This window comes from Pongo abelii, chromosome 1, assembly GCF_028885655.2.
Source record: "Pongo abelii isolate AG06213 chromosome 1, NHGRI_mPonAbe1-v2.0_pri, whole genome shotgun sequence".
Taxonomy (NCBI): domain Eukaryota; kingdom Metazoa; phylum Chordata; class Mammalia; order Primates; family Hominidae; genus Pongo; species Pongo abelii.
Window position 1 is genome coordinate 100,160,734 of NC_071985.2, and position 21,022 is coordinate 100,181,755.

Below are 21,022 nucleotides of genomic sequence, written 5' to 3' on the forward strand. Positions count from 1 at the left end.
AAGAGAAACTGATTCAGAGAATCAAGGAGCAAGAGGTGTTTGAGCCCCTAGTTTGTGCCTCAGTTTCTCCATCTACATGCTGCCTTCTGTGGAGAGGGGATCTGCCAACTCATGAACTGGGGTTGGGGAAACAGGGCACAAAGGAGTTTACAGGGGGGAGCAGGAAACCTATCCAAGGGATCTCCCCTACCAGTGTGAGGTCTGGACTGTCCCTTTTCAATTTCCCTAACTCTCTGGGACAAAAAAGAGGGAGACAAAGTGGAACATCCTTTTATCCCACCTCTCCGGAGTCAGAGATGAAGACATATGACCAGCAGCTTCCCGTTTGTATTTATTTATTTATTTATTTGGAGACAGAGTCTCGCTCTGTCACCCAGGCTGGAGTGCAGTGGCGCGATCTCAGCTCACTGCAACCTCCACCTCCCGGGTTCAAGCGATTCTCCTGCCTTAGCCTCCTGAGTAGCTGGGACTACAGGCGTGTGCCACCATGCCCGGCTAATTTTTTGTATTTTTAGTAGAGACAGGGTGTCACCGTGTTAGCCAGGGTGGTCTTGATCTCCTGACTTCATGATCCGTCTGCCTCAGCCTCCCAGAGGGCTGGATTACAGGCATGAGCCACTGCGCCTGGCCCAATTTATTTTTTTTTGTAGTTTCATTCTCCTCACATCCAAACAGCTACAGCTTCCCTCCTTTTGTGGGGTCCCCAAACCAAGTCTCTTTTCAGGAGAGCAGACATGTGCCTCCACACAGTTCTGAAGTTCTGGGGGCTCCACACTGTCAGCTGGGTTGGGGTCTCCCATGTGAGGGAGGCTGATGGCTCTCGCAGGTTTCTGCCTCATCTATGTACAAAGGCTCAGAAAATTTCTTCGGCATTTGGGACCCTCGTGTTCTGTAGCTCCACCAGTCGCTGCACAGCCTCAGGCAAGTCCCACTCCCCAAGGCGACGATTATCTCGAGTCCGAATGTTCACTGTTCTCTTACTTTGCTCTTTCTGGCCAACCACTGCAGGTAGAGGAAGTTTGGGAACCTCAGGGCAAATTCATCCACATGAAATAGTTTCTTTTGCTCTGCAGAAACTTGAGAGACCTAAATCTTTAGGAAGGGTGGGAGCAGAGCCCAGATATGGTTCACAGAAAGGAAGTATTCAGCTGTGTCTGCTAATACTAAATGACCAGTCCTGCTCATCCTGAGGAGACAAGGAAGTGCTTCAGTCCCCGCAGGCCTTATCGCTTCTGGTCAAGAGCCCCAGGGTCAGAGACATTAGAGTCAAGCAGAGAAAGACAAACACTGAGAACCCCACAGAGAGAAAGAGAGAGAGAGAGAGAGAGAGAGAGAGAGAGTGTGTGTGTGTGTGTGTGTGTGTGTGTGTGTGTGTGTGTACTGAGAACCCCACAGAATCTGTGTGTGTGTGTGTGTGCACTGAGAACCCCACAGAGAGAATCTGTGTGTGTGTGTGTGTGTTAGAGGAAGGGGAAGGTGGCAGGAGTGGTGTGGCCTTCACACTGCCCCGCCTCCCCCCAACCACTTCTGACCCTTAGAACAGTTTCCTCTCATCAGTCCCACTCTGGCTCTTGGTGTCTGTTAGGGCTGGATTCACAGAGTGAGGGGCCTCTGCTGAGGAGGATGTATGCAGGGGCTGACTGGGCGGTAAGGGAGGGAAAGGGGCCATGTGCAAGTCCCTGGGATTGCAGCACAGCTTGCTCTGGGTGCTTGTGGGGCGAGTGGGGTGTGCAAAACTCAAGAATCAGGTAATCTGGCTGAGGAGTTTCCGCTCCTCGCCTTTGAGGCAGAGCTCTGAACCCTGGAAAATGAAAAAGGGAGCATGGCAGTGACAGAATTTTCTCCCTAAGGCCTTTCTCCTCATCCCTTAGGGCTGATTCCATCTAGGTCTAAAATAAACAAGGGTAATTAACACCGTATTAACCCTCCCGTCCCTTTCTCTCTGATACTCCCTTGGTTAATTAACCTAACAGACACCAACAGCTAGAGAGGAGTTAAAAAGAGGAAAACTATTTTGAGGGTCAGAAGTGGTTATGGGGAGGACAGGGCAATGTGAAGGAACACAGGGCCCAAATGAGTCAGGTGTCCTGAATCCTGGCTCCTACCTGCTCAGGTAATGAGCCCCAATTAACCCAAATATGCATTACCAGACTTGGTAAACTTAACAGCAAGAATGCAGATGGCAGGTGGGAGAACATCGGCTCTGAGGTTCAGCTTACCAAACTGAAAATTGTAGTGGGCAAGCTGGGCCCGGCGGACTCTCCGGCTGAGGGTCAGTCCAGAGTCAGCATCCAGGTCACTGACCAGTCCTGCAGCCCGCAGGCTCTGCTGTGCCTGCATCAGAGGTTTGGTGACAGGAAGTTAATTTACTGGAAAGTTGAGGAGCTAACAGTCTGATGCTCTTTTCCCTCAATGCCCCCATCTGTTCCTCCTCTCCCTGCCTCAGGGCTCTCCACTTCTCACCAGCAACCTCTCCTCATTTCATCTCCACATTGAGGCCTCCTCCCCATTCATCCCCAACCCCACAACCTTTCTGCCTCCTACTGGAGATGACCCCCCAGTTATTCCCTGGACTTTGCCTTCTAGCCACTGCTCTACCCAACCAGCTGTTCAACTCTGGTACCATCCATATCCTCAATTCTCTCTAGAAAGGAAAAATAAAACTGTGTACTCAATCCCAGTTTTGTGCCAAGTGCTCTTTTGGCGGCTTTCAACATTTGTTAATTGGTTTAATTTTCATACATCTCTACAAGGTAGGCATTAGTTACATTTTTTAGATACAGGATTTCCAGCATCTAGGACAGCAGCCACTCGAGCCCAGCCTTGTGGCTCCGAGGGCTGTGCTCCTTCCTCCACCACCCCTGCGGCCTCTTCCTGCCCACTGCAGGGCACCAGACTCTCTACTGGACCTGCTTCTGCCCCCTCCCTTGCCTCAACTCCTTACCTCTTTGGCATACTCCTCTTGCTCAGTCCCCACAGGGATGACCACCACCTGGAACGGGGACAGCCACAGTGGCCTGGTTGGGAAAGAACAGATGATGGCAAATTAGTCACTCTGGCTCTGGCCAGAAGTGTGGTTGTATGGAGCAGACTTGAGAAGGAAAGAGGCTGGCATATGAAGGGGGACAGGATCTGGAGCATAACTATCCGGTTTTGGGCCAGAACAGCAATCTAGGTCAGAGGTCTCACCATTTCCCACCGCAGCTTTCTGCCAGCACTCCCAACAGTCTTTCCACAGAACCGAGCACTGCTCGGTGAATGAGGACTGGACGCTCCAGGGCACCCGCCTGCCTTGAAAGGAAACAGGGGGGTGGATGGAATGGTGGAAGTATCACGAATTGTGTACCCAGGATCACCTTCCAGTTTTTAAGAAATATTCAGCTCTGGCAGGAGAGGGTGTGGAGGGTTTAGTTTTTAGGGCCAAAGGCAGAAGGACTTATTCCATGCACTGTTAAGGGAAAAGAGGATAGGGCAAGGTTTTATACCCCTTATACTGGAGGTCAAATCTCAGGGGCAGTTGGAAGTCAAGCTGAATTGTCCCACACTGATGTGGCCGGCCCAGGGCATCGTGGAGGTGCACGTCAATCTACAGGAAACAGATAGGAAGGCATGAGATAAGCCAGAAGCACTATCCAGGAACCACTATCCTCCATTACCTGTGCCATCCCACCCTTTAACCTACCCTCATCCCGGGCTACCACCCTCATCATGTCACCCAGCTCTATCATATGCTACCCCTCCACTTCACTCTACTCAACTCACTCTGGCAGTAGTTCTCAGCAGCTCTCTCCACCTAATAATGGTGTTATAATATTACCTGATGTCCACACCCTGGCCTCTCAATTCCTTGAGCTCTTCATCTCAGAGATCTTCACCACCACCCAGATATGGCTACACCCTTTATCCTGTCATCTCCCCCAATGGCTGTACCTCTGAAACTGTCCATCAGACACCCTACTCTGATTACTGTCTCTTGGTCAGCCAGCTCCGACAATTATTCCTTTTTTTTTTTGGGACAGAGTCTCACTCTGTCACCCTGACAGGAGTGCAGTGGCATGATTTCAGCTCACTGCAGCCTCTGCCTCCCGGGTTCAAGCGATTCTCCTGCCTCAACCTCCTGAGTAGCTGGGACTACAGGTACACGCCACCACGCCCAGCTAACATATATATATGTATGTGTGTATGTATGTGTGTGTGTGTGTGTGTGTGTATATATATACACACACATATATATACACACACATATATACACACACATATATACACACACATATATATACACACATATATACACACACACATATATACACACACATATATACACACATATATACACACATATATACACACACATATATACACACACATATATACACACACACATATATATACACACACACACATATATATACACACACATATATATATACACACACACACACATATATATACATATATATATATACACACACACACATATATATATATATATACACACACACACACATATATATATATGTGGTTTTTTTTTTTTCAGTAGGGATGGGGTTTCACCATGTTGGCCAGGCTGGTCTCAAACTCCTGATCTCAAGTGATGTGCCCACTTTGGCCTCCCAAAGTGCTGGGATTATGGGTGTGAGCCACCACACCCGGCCATGACAATTATTCCATTAATGGCACTTCAACCCACAGGTTCTTTAACTCCTCATTTTCTCTCCCATCTTCAGGCCCCTCCCACCTTTGTTTCTTATCCCATGAAGCTGTACCATTTTCCCTAGTTCCCCTTGTACCATTCATTGTTCTTCTGCACCTTAGCCTCCTACATCTTTGGCCCTGCAAGAGAACTGCTCAGTGCTGCCCAATATGTCACAAACCACACAGATGCAAATGCAGAGATTGATGCCACCATAGAAGTCAGTATTTCGAAATTCAGCTGGTCCCTGTCTGCTGCCAGCAATCCTTTGGGTTGCCCTAATAAGCTCTATGCTCTGTTCTCCTCAGGGATTTTCCAGCTTTTTGCTCTCTCTTTTTATGGCAGTATTTTAGCCAGCAACTTATTAGACTGATTCAACATAACACACACTTTATGCACTTTATGACTGTTATCTCTGTAACCTTAAGCACATTGTTTAACCTCTCTCAATTTTTTTCTTAGTAATAAAGATATTTTATTTGCCTACTATTATTGCCGAAATAAATCAGAAGACACACTTTCATTACTGTTAATATTTTAATTTCCTAACTACTTATTGAAGCAGCTAAATAAATACCATATGCTGGAATAAACATTTGGGACATAAAAATGAGAATACACATGTTACCTGAATAAAAGACCCCAACACTGTCAACAGCAACTTTGAGTACTCAAAAGATTTTAGCCAGGCAAGGCACATGGCTCACTCCTGTAATCCCAGCACTTTGGGAGGCCAAGGTAGGTGGACCACCTGAGGTCAGGAGTTCGAGACCAGCCTGGCCAACACGGTGAAACCCCGTCTACTAAAAATAGGAATACAAAAATTAGCTGGTATGGTAGCAGGTGCCTGTAATCCCAGCTACTGGGGAGGCTGAGGCAGGAGAATCGCTTGAACCCAGGAGGTGGAGGTTGCGGTGAGCCGAGATTGTGCCACTCCACTCTAGCCTGGGCGACAGAGTAAAACTCCACCTCAAAAAAAAAAAAAAAAATTAGCTGGGCGTGGTGGTGCACACCTGTAGTCCCAGATACTCGGGAGGCTGAGGCAAGAGAATCGCTTGAACCTGGGAGGTGGAGGTTGCAGTAAGCCAAGATCCGCCACTGCACTTCAGTCTGGCAACGGAGCAAGAGTCTGTCTTGAAAAAAAAAAAAAAAAAGGCTAGGCAGGATGGCTCACGTCTGTAATAATCCCACCACTTTGGGAAGCCAAGGCGGGCAGATCACCTGAGGTTGGGAGTTCAAGACCAGCCTGGCCAACATGGTGAAACCCCATCTCTACTAAAAATACAAAAATTAGCTGGGCGTGGTGGTACATGCCTGTAATCCCAGCTACTGGGGAGGCTGGGGCAGGAGAATCGCTTGAACCCGGCAGGCAGAGGTTGCAGTGAGCCGAGATTGCGCCACTACACTCCAACCTGGGCAACAGAGCAAAATTCGGTCTCAAAAAAATATATAAAAATAAATAAATAAAACAAAACAAACAAAAAAAGATTTTAGCTATATAACAGTTTTTGAGTAATTTCCTTTCTCTCTGTATCTTTTTATTTATTTATTTTATTGAGACAGGGTTTTGTTCTGTTACCCAAGCTGGAGTGCGGTGCCTTGATCATAGCTCATGCAGCCTCAAAATCCTGGACTCAAGTGATCCTCCCACCTCAGCCTCCTGAGTAGCTGGGGCTACAGGTGCCCACCATCACATCCAGCTAATTTTAAAATTTGTTTTAAATTTTTTGTAGAGACGGCTGGGTGCAGTGGCTCATGCCTGTAATCCCAGCACTTTGGTAGGCCGAGGTGGGCGGATCATGAGGTCAGGAGATCGAGACCATCCTGGCTAACACGGTGAAACCCCATATCTACTAAAAAAAAAATACAAAAAAATTAGCCAGGCATGGTGGTGGGTGCCTATAGTCCCAGCTACTTGGGAGGCTGAGGCAGGAAAATGGCGTGAACCTGGGAGGCAGAGCTTGCAGTGAGCCGAGATCGAGCCACTGCACTCCAGCCTGGGCAGCAGAGCAAGACACAGTCTCAAAAAAAAAAAAATTTTTTTTTGTAGAGATGAGGTCTTACTATGTTGCCCAGGCTGGTCTCAAACTCCTGGATTCAAGTGATCCTCTCAGTTCAGCCTCCCTAAGTGCTGGGATTACAAGAGGGGGCCACTGCACACGGCCTTTTCTTCATATCTTCAGCCCCCTCACTGACAACTCTCCTCTTCTCCACTCTCATTTCAGCAAATGATCCTGCCTCATGAAGAATTCAGATAATTGATACCATGGGATGGGAAGAGCCTCAACTTCCTGTTACCATGCCTATAAACTTCCTTGCATCTACCTTCAGCCTTTCCTTCCACCCTGGATACAATGGCAATGGTGATCCCTTCTATGAAGGCTTCTCAATCCTACCTTAAACCTCTCCAGGAACTTCCCTTTACAACTTCTTTTATAAATTCAACTTCTTCCTCCAAACAGACTTCCTCTCATCATAGCATTTATTTTATTTCTCATTTTATTATTATTTTTTTGAGACGGAGCCTCACTCTGTCGCCCAGGCTGGAGTGCAATGGTGCGACCTCAGCTCACTGCAACCTCGGCTCACTGCAACCTCCACCTCCTGGGTTTACAGGTGCCCGTCACCATGCTGGACTAATTTTTGTATTTTTAGTAGAGATGGGGTCTCAAACCCCTGACCTCAGGTGATCCACCTGCCTCAGCCTCCCAAAGTGCTGGGATTATAGGCGTGAGCCACCACACTCGGCCTGTTTTATTTTTACTTTTTGGGATGGAGTCTTGCTCTGTTGCCCAGGCTAGGGTGCAGTGGTGTGATCTTGGCTCACTGCAACCTCCACCTCCCAGGTTCAGCGATTCTCCTGCCTCAGGCTACTGAGTAGCTGGGACTACAGGTGTGTCCTAACACCTCACCCGGCCAATTTTTATATTTTTAGTAGAGATGGGGTTTCGCCACGTTGGCCAGGCTGGTCTCGAACTCCTGACCTCAAGTGATCCACCCACCTCGGCCTCCCAAAGTGCTGGGATTACAGGCATGAGCCACCACACAGGCCTCATTTATTCACCTTCTAACTCCACCCTCAGGCCCTACTTTACTGAAAATGGTCCTTTGAAATCCAGCAGCCTTTTTACTAAATCCAGTGGACACTTTTCAGTCCTTTTTTCCCCTTGACTTCTTTTCTTTTGAGACAGGGTCTCACTCTATCACCCAGGCTGGAGTGCAGTGGGACGCAATCTCGGCTCACTGCAGCCTCTACCTCCTGGGATCAGGTGATCCTCCCATCTCAGCCTGCAGGGTAGCTGGGACCACAGGCACAAGCCACTGCACCCAGCTAATTTTTTTTTTTTGGTAGACACAGGGTCTCCCTGTGTTGCCCAGATTGGTCTGCCATGTGTTTTTATCCCTATCCCCAGCCTCTGCCTACACTGCTCCCTCCTGAAACACATCTTTACTTGGCCAACACTCACCTTTCAGATTGGAAAGTGATTCCTGCAGGACACCTTTTGTAACCTCCTCGAGTAATGCTAACCCCAGCTAACATGCTCTTTTGGTACCAGCTCTTTTGGTACACAGCACAGATCTCGCAGCACTGATATGGCCTATTTACCTTCAACAGCCCTCAGTAGATTGCAAATTGCAAATGCCAAGAGGGCAGAACGTATATTGTTTTTCTTTATATCCTACGTAAGTTTAAAAATATTTCTTCGTGGCCGGGTGCGGTGGCTCATGCCTGTAATCCCAGCACTTTGGGAGGCCAAAGGGGGGTGGATTGCCTGAGGTCAGGAGTTCGAGACCAGTCTGGCCAACATGGCGAAACCCCATCTCTATTAAAAATACAAAAAAATTAGCCGGGTGTGGTGGCATGCACCTGTAATCTCAGCTACTCGGGAGGCTGAGGCAGGGGAATTGCTTGAACCAGGGAGCTGGAGGTTGCAGTGAACTGAGATCACGCCACTGCATTCTAGCCTGGGTGACAGAGTGAGACTGTCTCAAAAAAAAAAATTCTTTGTATCTATTAAATATTTACTAAAACAAAGCAAAAAATAAATAAATACACACTAACCAGGGTCCCAAGCTTACCTTAGGTCCATAGAAGGCACCATCTCCAGAGTTGAGGTCCCAGGGTTCTCCAAATTCCTTCAGGGCCTGTTTAAGGACCTTTGAAGGAATGAGACAAGAGTGGAATACATCATCTTAGACTTCAAAAGCAACACATCCAGTCAGTCCCCAACAAATGACCCACTCACCAGATGCCTCTGAGAACCTTGATGACTATTACTGTATTCTCCACTCCTTCCCACCAGAGAGTGGTTTATCTGCCTCTATTTCTCTACCTCCTACTCACCTGTTCGGCCTGGTCCCAAAGGCAAGGGTCCCCCAGGAAGCCAGATGGCCGGGTGGACAGTGCCAGGTGGAAGGAGAAGCCAAGAACGGCATAGACGGAACGGAGGAAATCAAGACAGCTTTGGATCTCTGCTTCCAGCTGGGGGCAGGAAATAAGGGTCAGTGAGCTGTGAGCCAGCTAGAGATCAGGGATGCTGGCAGTTTGAGGGAAACAAAGGGCAAAAACAGAGAGGAAGCAGAAGCAAACTAGGGGTAGAATGTAGCTGAATTATAGTACATACAGGGGGCAAATAAAGATCAAGGGTTTGCAGGTTCATAGGGAGAAAGAAAGGTGGTTTAGAAAAGCTTTGGTGGAGCCAGGGAAAGGCCACCTGATCTGTTGTACAGAAGATGTGAGCATCATCCTGCTGGAAGCACCGCAGTCGGGTCAGTCCCCCCAGACCACCAGAGGCTTCAGCCCGGTGTAGAGCCCCAAAGTCAGCTAGTCGCAGGGGCAGTTCCCGCCAGGATCTGGGCCGGTGGGCGAACATCAGGCTGAGGTTGGGGTGCAGAGGGGTCAGGGCCATAGGGAGGACTAGCCCCCGAAGACTGCTCCTCCACCCAATCTGCTTGCCTACTTTCTCTGCACCATCTGCTATAGCCCTCTCCAGCTTCAGCACATCCTCCCACTGAGTCCTGTCAATCCCACTCATCACAGTCTGAACCCTGAGGTTCAAAAGTGGATTTCTCAGTAACACAATAACAGACATCATTTACCATTTCCCTGTTCTGTGATGGTCACTGAGCTGAAGGAGGAGCCTTAGATAGCAACTTTAAGGAGACTGAGACCTAAAGAGGTAAAATGAGTTTCCCAAATTCACATGGTTAGCTAGGGGGAAGATTGTAGGCTCAAATCAGGTGTCCCAATACTCTTTCCAAGGTGCTTTCTTTTTTTTTTTTTGAGATGTAGTCTCGCTCTGTCACCCAGGCTGAAGTGCAGTGGCGTGATCTCGGCTCACTGCAAGCTCCGCCTCCTGGGTTCATGCCATTCTCCTGCCTTAGCCTCCTGAGTAGCTGGGACTACAGGCACCCGCCACCGCGCCTGGCTAATTTTTTGTATTTTTAGTAGAGACAGGGTTTCTCCATGTTGGTCAGGCTGGTCTCAAACTCCCAACCTCAGGTGATCTGCCCACCTCGGCCTCCCAAAGTGTTGGGATTACAGGCGTGAGCCACTGTGTCCAGCCCCAAGGTGCTTTCTATTATTTAATATTTAGCAATCTGATTGTAACCCTAGCTCCCAGCTTACCAGTGTGCAGGGCAGTTCATAGGCTTGAGGGCGAGTGTATCTGTGATATGCCTGGTAGAATCGTCACTCTGGGAGCTGGGAGGCCTGTCAGAGCCTGGGGGCTGCACGGCAAACATGTCTTCCTGATAATGCTCCCAGTGCCCTGACTGTTTCCAGAGTTTTGTAGAAAACAGTGTGGGAGTTTTCACCTCGGAGAAACCACGACGGGCATACTCAGCCTGGAGAGGAGGGTACAGACATGGAAGGTCAAAGTAACTGGAAGGAAAGCAGGTAGGGTGTCAGCTGTGTGATCTTCCTGGGCCCTCAGGCCATGCTGATTGCAACCACAACCTATTAAATACCAGGTCCCATCTCTATGCTCCCCAACTGCAGACCACACAATTGTAGTATTAAAGGTCACCAGCACTTTCAATATTTATGTTTATGATTCCAAACCACCCCCCCGGCCTTTTTTTTTTCTCTTTGAGACGGAGTCTCACTGTATCACCCAGGCTGGAGTGCAGTGGTTCGACATCAATTCACTGCAACCTCCCCTTCCTGGGTTCAAGGGATTCTCCTGCCTCAGCCTCCCCAGTAGCTGGGACGACAGGCACTGCCACCACACCGGCTAAGTTTTTGTATTTGTTTTAGTAGAGACGGGGTTTTGCCATGTTGGCCAGGCTGGTCTCGAACTCCTGACCTCAGGTGATCTGCACGGCTCAGCCTCCGAAAGTGCTAAGATTATAGATGTGAGCCACTATGCCCGGCCCCAACCCCCATCTTTTAACACAAACACCTTAGCTTCTTCTAGTCCCTCAGCCCCTCCCTGGTCTTCTTTCCTCTAGACCTGGGTCCCCTTACCCTGATAAACGCCACTAGTGCATTATACACCCTTGTCCCTCGTGGCAGGAAGAAGCAGCTCCCAGGGCTCAGTTCATGGAAGAAGAAGAGTTCCTGTTCCTGGGGTCAGGAATAGCAATATTGGGTCACTTCAAGGGCAAGGAGGTGGCTTTGGAACTCAGAACAACTGACGGAGCTGCTCAGTCTGTGTGACTGAATCTGCTCCCAATTTCATAATCAGGTTCTGTCATCTCTCTCCAACCCTTATCACCATCCCTCCCTATCTTCCCAATCTCTGTACCTTCCCAATGCGCCGGTGGTCCCGCAATTCTGCTTCCTCCCTCCATGCTTCCCAGGCCCTCAGCAATTCTGTTGTGGGGAATGAAATCCCTGACACTCTCTGCAATGTCTCTGGGGCCCCTGAAGACCTCCATAAGGATGATGAGTTCTGTGTGAGGACATAGGGGACCAAAGGAAAGATGAGGACTGAAGGCCCCCAACCTTTTTCAAGACTCATATGATACTCTCAGTGTTAAGTGTCACAGGTATGCCTCTTGACAACAATCCCACCAGTAAGATGAACACCTCCATCCTCTAGACACCCTTCTTCTAGATTACAGTGTTGAAATTGCCTGACCCTTAATTCCTACATACAACCCGGTCAGGCCTAACCTTACCTTGCCATCTCTTTTTCTCCCCATTCTCATTACCCCTTTACTTAGTTTCTTCCCATTCTAATCAATGACTGCTTAGAGGAGTAACCATAAGCTCTGGTCAACTGTCAGTCTATTCTTCCATTTATCAATATCCTATACAGCTGCTAGAAAAGTCAGTCTTCTACACCATATCCCATTCCTGGCCACATGAAATCCAAAAGCCTCTGCCTGCTCTCTCATTTAACAGTACTAATGAGCCGGGCGTGGTGGCTCACGCCTGTAATCCCAGCATTTTGGGAGGCCGAGGCGGGCGGATCACGAGGTCAGGAGATCGAGACCATCCTGGCTAACATGGTAAAACCCCGTCTCTACTAAAAATACAAAAAAATTAGCGGGGTATGGTGGCGGGTGCCTGTAGTCACAGCTACTCGGGAGGCTGAGGCAGGAGAATGGCATGAACTCAGAAGGTGGAGCTAGTAGTGAGCTGAGATCGCACCACTGCACTCCAGCCTGGGCGACAGAGCGAGACTGCATCTCAAAAAATAACAAACAAACAAACAAACAAACAAAAAAGTACTAATGAGAGGCCGGGCACAGTGGCTCACGCCTGTAATCCCAGCACTTTGGGGGGCTGAAGCAGGTGGATCACAAGGTCAAGAGTTCCAAGACCAGCCTGACCAACATGGTGAAACCTTGTCTGTACTAAAAATACAAAAATTAGCCAGGTGTGGTGGCACGTGCCTGTAATCCCAGCTACTCAGGAGGCTGAGGCAGGAGAATCGCTTGAACCTGGCAGGCAGAGGTTGCAGTAAGCCGAGATCGGGTCACTGCACTCCAGCCTGGGCAACAGAGCAAGACTCTGTCTCAAAAAAATAAAAATAAAATAAAATAAAACTGTTAAACAGTACTAATGAGAAACAGTCTATACGTGTGTGTGTGTATATATATATCTGTCACCCAGGCTGGAGTGCAGTGGTGCGATCTCGGCTCACTGCAAGCTCTGCCTCCCGGGTTCATGCCATTCTCCTGCCTCAGCCTCCCGAGTAGCTGGGACTACCGGCCATCGCCACCACACTCGACTAATTTTTTGTATTTTTAGTAGAGACGGGGTTTCACTGTGTTAGCCAGGATGGTCTCGATCTCCTGACCTCGTGATTCACCCGCCTCAGCCTCCCAAAGTGCTGGGATTATAGGTGTGAGCCACCACGCCCGGCCCCTATATGTATATTTTTTGAAACAGAGTCTCACTCTGTTGCCCAGGCTGGAGTGCAGTGGTGCGATCTTGGCTCACTGCAACCTCTGCCTCCCAGTTCAAGCAATTCTCCTGCCTCAGCCTCCCGAGTAGCTGGGACTACAGGTGCATGCCACCACGCTCAGCTAATTTTTTATTTTTAGTAGTGACGAGGCTTCACCATGTTGGCCAGGCTGGCCTTGAACTCCTGAGCTCAAGTGATCCACCCAACTTGGCCTCCCAAAATGTTGGGATTACACGTGTGAACCACTGCACCTGGCCGACAGTCTATATTTTACAGCACTTTTTAACTTTTCCTTTCTCCTGCATTAGTTGGTTTTCATTATCTTTTTTTTTTTGAGACGTTGTCTTGCTCTGTGGCCCAGGCTGGAATGCAGTGGCACAATCTCAGCTCACTGCAACCTCTGCCTGGCAGAGTTCAAGTGACTCTCCTGCCTCAGCCTTCTTCGTAGCTGGGATTACAGGTGTAGGCCAGCACACCCAGCTAATTTGTGTATTTTTAGTAGAGACAGGGTTTCACCATGTTGGCCAGGCTGGTCTCGAACTTCTGACCTCAAGTGATCCGCCTGCCTCAGCCTCCCCAAAGTGCTGGGATTACAGGTGTCAGCCACCATGCCTGGCCTGGTTTTCATTATCTTTATGAGGTGAATTTACTGGTAGGGCAAAAAGGAATTAATAGCTTCATTTTATAGATGGGGAAAATAAGTAAGATTTACCCAAGGCCACCACGCCATGGGGTTTTGCCATGTTGGCCAGGCTGATCTCAAGTGATCCACCCACCTTGGCCTCCCAAAGTGCTGGGATTATAGGCATGAGCCACCACGCCCAGCCTAAGTTCAGAGCTTTTTGCTCTACACATCTGCATTTCCCCTTGCTCCCTTGTAACTCATCCCATTCCATCTAGTAACTCATCTTGTCCAGAACAGTATTTTCTTTTCTTCTTTTTTTGAGACGGAGTTTTGCTCTTGTTGCCCAGGCTGGAGTGCAATGGCACGATCTTGGATCGCCACAACCTCCACCTCCCAGGTTCAAGCGATTCTCCTGCCTCAGCCTCGCAAGTAGCTGGGATTACAGGCATGTGCTACCACACCCAGTTAATTCTGTATTTTTAGTAGAGACGGGGTTTCTCCATGTTGGTCAGGCCGGTCTCGAACTCCTGACCTCAGGTGGTCCACCCACCTCGGCTTCCCAAAGTGCTGGGATTATAGGCGTGAGCCACCATGCAGAACAGTATTTTCATAAAAAGCATACCCTTCACTAAAGGTATTCTCCCTGTGCCTGTCAAATGGTGTTCATCTTCCTCCTGGACCACGCCCCCTCTCTCTACGACCCTTCCCTGTATGACCCATCCAGCTTGCTCACACCCTCCTGCTCCACCCCCCTTAATACTGACGTCATATTAGGGCATCTGAATTGGCTTCTGGGCCCTAGCAGGCTGTCCAGTATGTGCCATCAAACTGGGGTTTTTAGAATGTGGGGACAAAGTTTCTTTCTCCTGTATTCCCCGCTCAGCTTATGAGAGTAAAGAAAGGGCTTACAGGGCCAGGCTCAGTGGCTCATGCCTGTAATCCCAGCACTTTGGGAGGCCGAGGAGGGAAGATCACTTGAGATCACCCTGGCCAACATGGTGAAACCCCGTCTCTACTAAAAATACAAAATTAACTGGGCATGGTGGTGCGCGCCTATTATCCCAGCTACTCGGGAGGCTGAGGCAGGAGAATTGCTTGAATCCAGGAGGCGAAGCTTGCAGTGAGCTGAGATCACGCCACTGCACTCCAGCCTGGGTGACCGAGAAACTCGGTCTCAAAACAAAAAAAAAGGGGTGCCAACAGAAAGTATCACCTTCCGATTCTCCTGCTCATCCCAGTGCAAACATGAATTTTTTTTTTTTTTGAGATGGAGTCTTGCTCTGTTGCCCAGGCTGGAGTGCAGTAGTGCAATCTCAGCTCACTACAACCACCACCTCCCAGGTTCAGGCGATTCTCCTGTCTCAGCCTCCCGAGCAGCTAGGACTACAGGTGTGCGCCACCACACCCAGCTAATTTTTGTATTTTTGGTAGAGATGGGGTTTCACCATATTGGCCAGGCTGGTCTCAAACTCCTGACTTTATGATCCACCTGCCTCAGCCTCCCAAAGTGCTGGGATTACAGGCATGAGCCACCATGCCTGGCTCAAAATAGGAATCTTAACCTAACTCTGTCCCACAACTGACCGATAGCAGCTTCAGTCCTCCAATCTGTCCAGTATGCCGAAGGTGGGGGCCCTGGCAAAGGTCAACCAATGTGCCACACCTGGGAGAAAGAAGAGGCCAGTTAGTGATTTTCAGAATCTTCAGCTTCTAGCTTTCTCCCTCTCATGGTCTTTAGCTGACAGAAGAGGTGAAGAGAAAGGAACTGTCCTACTGAGAGAGGGCAATGGCAGATAAAAATCAATTCTCCGGCAGGGCGCGGTGGTTCATGTCTATAATCCCAGCACTTTGGGAAGCCAAGGTGGGTGGATCACGAGGTCAGGAGTTTGAGACCAGCCTGGACAATATGGTGAAACCCCGTCTCTACTAAAAATATAAAAATTAGCCAGGCATGGTGGCACATGCCTGTAATCCCAGCCACTCTGGAGGCTAAGGCAGGAGAATCACTTGAACCCAGGAGGCGGAGGTTGCAGTGAGCTGAGATCGCGCTACTGCACTCCAGCCTGGGAGACAGAGCAAGACTCCGCCTCAAAAAAAAAAAAAAGAAAAAAAAAATCAATTCCCATTCCCATTTCTTTTTCTGGAGCAACACAAATTACCTTCTATCTTTCTTCCCTTATCCCATTTCTGGCCTTCTTCAATGCTTCCCCACCTCTCCGTTTGCCTTAATCTTGACAACTCTTACCCATATACTGTTGCTGTTGGACCTGTCACTCTTTCCTCAATCAAGTGAAGCTTAAAGGGGTTATCCTGGAAAAAGGTAGAAGGGAGATTGAAGAAAAGTGTTTATTCCCACAAAGATGTCCTGGGAGAGTCACCTCTTCCCTCCACCCCACCTTGAACAACTGGCGAAGCTGATCCCGTGAAGCCTCTAGCCTCCGGAAGGGTTGAGCAGCAGCTGTAAGTTCCTGGCAAATCCGCTCCAAAACAGGTAGCTCTGAGCCCCGGATTGTCCTGGAAAGAGGAGAATTGGTTGGGTTGCATCCTACGAGGTGCATCAGTCACCTGGGTGACAAACCTGTTGGCTAGCAGGTGAGGTCCTGTCCTTCAAGAGAAATCTAGAGTTATAGGCAAAGACAGACAGAGAAAATATAAATAGGAAATCAGGTAACAGATATTACAGCTGGAGAAAAAGCTCTATGCATGAAGTTAAAAGTTGAATGCAGGAAATCTGGATAGACAAAGTTAGAACAATAGTAATGAGGGCGATTAAGTAAAACTTGAATTTATGAAAGCTAACAAGTAACAAAGTAAGTTGTTTCTTCTTTTTCTTTTTGTTTTTTTTGAGAGAGTGTCTTGCTGTGTCACACAAGCTGGGTGCAGTGGTTAAGATCATGGCTCACCACAGCCTCAACCTCCCAGGCTCAAGTGATCCTTCCACCTCAGCCTCCCAAGTAGCTGGCACTACACGTGCACCAGCCAAGAAGGTAAATTTCAAGCAGAGTTAGAAGAGGGACATGGACTAGCACAGAAGGAGGTACTAATGTCATAGTTGAGACCTAGAGAAACCCTTCTCCTCCAGCTTCCTCATCCAAATGAAGCATGCCCAAGGCCCCTGAAAAGAGCCTCAGAAACCATCCCAGAATCATTCTCCTCCTTCCTTTCATTACTCACCTCTCCTTTCCCAGGAAGAAATCATGGTAAAAGCCATATTCTGTACTTGGACCTCTGCAGAGAACAGCACCTAGGAATTGTTCAGCTGCTGCCCCCAGGACATGGGTGCTGGAGTGCCAGAACACCTGGGTTCACAAAAAAGGGGTTCATAAGTTCATAAACTTCTCCCTTAACCCCTAGATCTCTGAGCTCTTCCTCACAGAAGCTGGTAGGAAAGCTGGTATGGTTCTTCTAGGAATAACTACCACAAAACGGGGATCCTAGATTTTGAGGGTGACCACTAAAAAGTAACAAGCTTAAAAAAAAAGGCTAGGTGCAGTGGCTCATGCCTGTAACCCCAACACTTCAGGAGGTCAAGGCAAGCGGATCATCTGAGGTCAGGAGCTTGAGACCAGTCTGGTCAACATGGTGAAACCCTGTCTCTACTAAAACATACAAAACTAGCCAGGCATGGTGGCGTGTGTCTGTAATCCCAGCTACTCAGGAGGCTGAGGCAGGAGAATCACTTGAACCCGGGAGGTGGAAGTTGCAGTGAAGCAAGATTGCGCCACTGCACTCCAGCCTGGGTGACAGAGTGAGACTCCATCTCAAAAAAAAAAAAAAAAAAAAGACTGAATAGAAAAGAAAGAAGGCCAGTATCTTTTCTTCTTTCAGTGCATAGAAGCTCCAGCCCCACCCCTCAATCCTTGGTGCTTCCCAGTTCCAAAGCATAGAAGCTGGAGGCCCGTCAGTCTTCTGTTGCTCCTGTAAGCTTTTAGGGCTTCAGAATAATTTTTCTTTTTTTTTTTTTTTTTTTGAGACAGAGTCTCGCTCTGTCACCCAGGCTAGAATGCAATGACGCGATCTCAGCTCACTGCAACCTCCGCCTCCCGGGTTCAAGCAATTCTCCTGCTTCAGCCTCTCAATTAGCTGGGATGACAAGTGCTCACCACCACGCCCAGCTAATTTTTATATTTTTAGTAGAGAGGGGGTTTGTACTATGTTGGCCAGGCTGGTCTTGAACTCCTCACCTCAGATGATCCACCTGCCTCGGCCTCCCAAAGTGCTGGGATTACAGGCGTGAGCCACTGTGCCTGGCCAGAATAAGCTATCTTCTTAACACAGTGGTTACTTAGGTCTCTGTTTGGTCTTTTAGTCCTATTTTTTTCTGTCCCATGAATGTAGTGCGATAGGACTATTCCTCTTGGATTTGGTCACTATTTACACATAGATGGCAGGAGAACTCTATTTTTCTGGATCCTAATAGGCAAGGTCTGTGCTACCTGAGCTGACATGAAGAAGACAAGGTGGGGAAGTGACCAGGTTGTGTGCTCAGCTGTATAAGCCATGTTAGAATTTAATATACACTACAGATGACTTATAATGTACGTGCTCAAGAGTTGAGGGGGCTGAATTTACATATTTATCCTTTTGTTTTTCAACATATCATCTCTCTCCCTTTCACTAGCACAAATGTTTGCTTAATAGATCGAAGCTAAGTTAAAAACTTTCACCATGAGTTTCCTAACCAGAAATAGTCAAGACAGTCTGTGGTAGGTCTCCCTCCCAACTACAAATGGAGAAACTGAGGCAAAAGAATAAAATGTTAGAATTTCCTGCTTCAATATCTCTTGGTTTAGTAGTCACTGTATTCCTGATAAGAAAGAAACTTACTGCTTTCCCCTCTGGGGAATCGAATGTCAGAAATCTGAGGTCAGAATCTGTCTCCAAGGGCCGCTCCAGATCATAAGGTTCTCCATTCACTTGAGCAGCCACTGCAGTATCTGCCAGTGTTGAACTTCAGCAGTGGAAGGTGGGGATGAAGAAAAAGACAGGGTTACAAGGCACAAAAAGGAAAATATCACATGTTCTGATTCCTATATGAGAGTTTAAAAAGCTGATCTCACAGTGGTAGAGAATAGAGTGATAGTTACCAGAGGCTGGGAAGGATGGGGGAAGGGAGATGAAGAGGTTGGCTAATGGGTACAAAAATAGAGTTAGACAGAAGGAATATGCTCTAATGTTCCATAGCAGAGTTGGGTGAATACAGTTAATAATAATTTATTGTATATTTCAAAATAGCTAGAAGATTTGAAATAGTCCCAACACAAAGAAATGATAAATGTTTGGGGTAACAGATATCCTGAACACCCTGATTTGATCATTACATATTGTATGCATGTATCAAAATATCACATGTACCCCATTCATATGTTCAATTCTTATATATCAATTATTAAAAAGTAAATTAATGATTTAAAAAAGACAGGGTTACAATCCACAGTGGGGAGAAAGTTGCTCATCTCTCAGCAACTGTAAACTTGCAAAGGTAAAATGAGTTACAAGAGCAATAGAAGCTTTCATTTCTTTCCGCAATGAAAGGACAGAGACTCTGATGCAGAAACTAGTACAGATAAAACAAATCTCAGGCCGGGTTTGGTGGCTCATGCCTGTAATCCCAGCACTTCAGGAGGCTGAGATGGAAGGATCGCTTGAGCCCAGGAGTTCAAGACCAGCCTGGGCAACATGGAGAGACCCTGTCTGTATAAAAGAACAACAACAAAAAACAAAAACAAAATCTTCAGGAAAGGCTATCTTAATGGGGATGGAACAGAAACAAGCAGACCAAGTTTTTTTCCCCTGCTCAAGTGAAGAGAAAGTAAAGGGGCAGAAGGATAATCCTGGTAGTTACAGGATGGGCCTGTTACCTGATCTGCCGGGCTAGTTGGTAGGGGGTTGTATTCCATGCCACAGCATCAATTTTCTGGCCTCCAGGAAGTGATATCTTAATAGTCCGGGGTTCCTTCTGTGCCATGCTTGCTAATCTCTTTACCTGAGCAGCCCATAGCTCCTCAAAAAGGCCAAGCCGCTCTGCCAACCAGCGTGGAGGGGTCGACACAACTGCCTGGAGAGAAAGATATATTAGCAGGTAACACACGTCCCATCATTCTTTCTTAGAATTAGGGATGATGGCACTTTGGGGTGGTTAAGTGGACTTCGTCCAAATTCCTACTCTTTTAAGGGGATTGGGTGATACAAGACCCTAGGCTGGGGGCCCTTCGAGCTCAGAGCCCCCCAGACCGCTAACTCGAGAATTAGATAACGAGTTTAGATATGAGTCCTTTTCTGGGGACTCGGAGGACCAGGGAGAGGAGGAGTGGCGTGAGGCTGGGCTAACATAAAAATTTGGGGGCTTCGGCTGGGCTGAGTCTGATGCGGATCGGAACTTTGGGGGTGCCTCACGCACCGTGTGTAGCCTGCAAGCCTGTAAACCTTGGAGCCGGAGCCGCCGCCACCTCTGATACAGGGCCATGTTTCTTCAAACAGTGCCTACATCCTCAAACAGATTATCGCCGCTTCTCCTCCACATAATTCTTCATTGGCTTCTTGTCCAACAAAGTGCGTGTCTATTGGTTACTACGGCTGCCACTCTAGTCTGGCACCACCTCCAGGAACTCCGAAGAGGTACACCCCACACAGCACCAGCAGCGGTGTGAGTGGTTCCGGCTGACCGGAAGACCGAAAGTGTAACACACCCTCGCTATCCCCCAGACCCGTGGCGTTTCAGCTGAAACCCAAAAATAGCAATTAGGCGTCCTGGGGCTTTGAGGACAAGGGCAGGTGAACTTTTGAGGGCGAGAGTGGGAGAAAACCAGACAGGAAACGGTAGTAATTTCCCTTTAACTATACATTTTATTTTACATGGTCCTTACAGCAAGTAGCAAAACTTAAGAGCATAGACTGGGGAACCAGACAGACCTAGTGTAAATTCTGGATCTGCCATTAACTATGTAATTTTGGGAAAATTATTTAACTTCTCATATTTATTTAATAGAGACCGGGGGTGGGGGGGGGGGGCGGTTGTCACTATGTTGGCCACGGTAGTCTCGAACTCCTGGCCTCAAGCAACCCCCCCCCCAACCCCCACCGCGCTCCTGCCTCCCAGAGTTCTGGAATTACAGACGTGAGCACGTTGCCTGACCTACTTAATTTCTCTAAGCCTCAGTTTTCTCAACTATAAAATGAGAATAGTGTTACTCCCAATTGTTGAGTTAAATTTTATGTAAATCGTCTAGCGTGGCCCATGGTTTTTTGGTAATGGGCAAAAGCAACAAGAAGCTATTATGATAAATGAGTGTAACAGTTTTATTTTTTAATTTTGAGACAAGGTCTCACCATGGCCCAGGTTGG

General features: G+C 48.0%; 1 protein-coding gene across 10 annotated transcripts; it reads right to left on the reverse strand.

Moving 5' to 3' along the window:
• Positions 1–318: 318 nt before the first annotated feature.
• TARS2 (threonyl-tRNA synthetase 2, mitochondrial) lies at positions 319–20,269 on the reverse strand. 10 transcript variants are annotated; one of them, XM_054553309.1, is made up of 19 exons: positions 20,079–20,214; positions 19,540–19,736; positions 18,506–18,629; positions 16,853–16,977; positions 16,075–16,192; positions 15,924–15,988; positions 15,263–15,341; positions 11,443–11,589; positions 11,163–11,261; positions 10,323–10,540; positions 9,409–9,571; positions 9,039–9,176; positions 8,774–8,851; positions 5,707–5,826; positions 3,486–3,586; positions 3,190–3,291; positions 2,945–3,017; positions 2,220–2,334; positions 319–1,002 (listed from the first exon to the last, which is right to left on the reverse strand). In XM_054553309.1, the coding sequence occupies exons 1-19, from the start codon at positions 20,142–20,144 to the stop codon at positions 854–856; spliced, it is 2,277 nt and encodes a 758-aa protein (XP_054409284.1). In that variant the 5' UTR covers positions 20,145–20,214; the 3' UTR covers positions 319–853. The 10 variants fall into 10 exon arrangements, with proteins under 10 accessions (XP_054409284.1, XP_024105318.1, XP_054409286.1 ...); XM_024249550.2 differs by lacking the exon at positions 5,707–5,826 and having other exon boundaries at positions 20,079–20,269; XM_054553311.1 differs by lacking the exon at positions 3,190–3,291.
• Between the last annotated feature and the right edge of the window lie 753 nt (positions 20,270–21,022).

What these genes read in the sequence shown, in the direction of transcription:
- TARS2 (XM_054553309.1), bottom strand. Translation starts at nt 20,144, where the DNA reads ATGGCCCTGTATCAGAGGTGGCGGCGGCTCCGGCTCCAAGGTTTACAG. An exon ending in TCTTCTGTACAACAGATCAG is followed by an intron (nt 9,177 to 9,408) that starts GTGGCCTTTCCC and finishes TCCTGCCCCCAG; the next exon opens with CTGGAAGCAGAGATCCAAAG. An exon ending in TTTGGGACCAGGCCGAACAG is followed by an intron (nt 8,852 to 9,038) that starts GTGAGTAGGAGG and finishes ATTCCTTCAAAG; the next exon opens with GTCCTTAAACAGGCCCTGAA.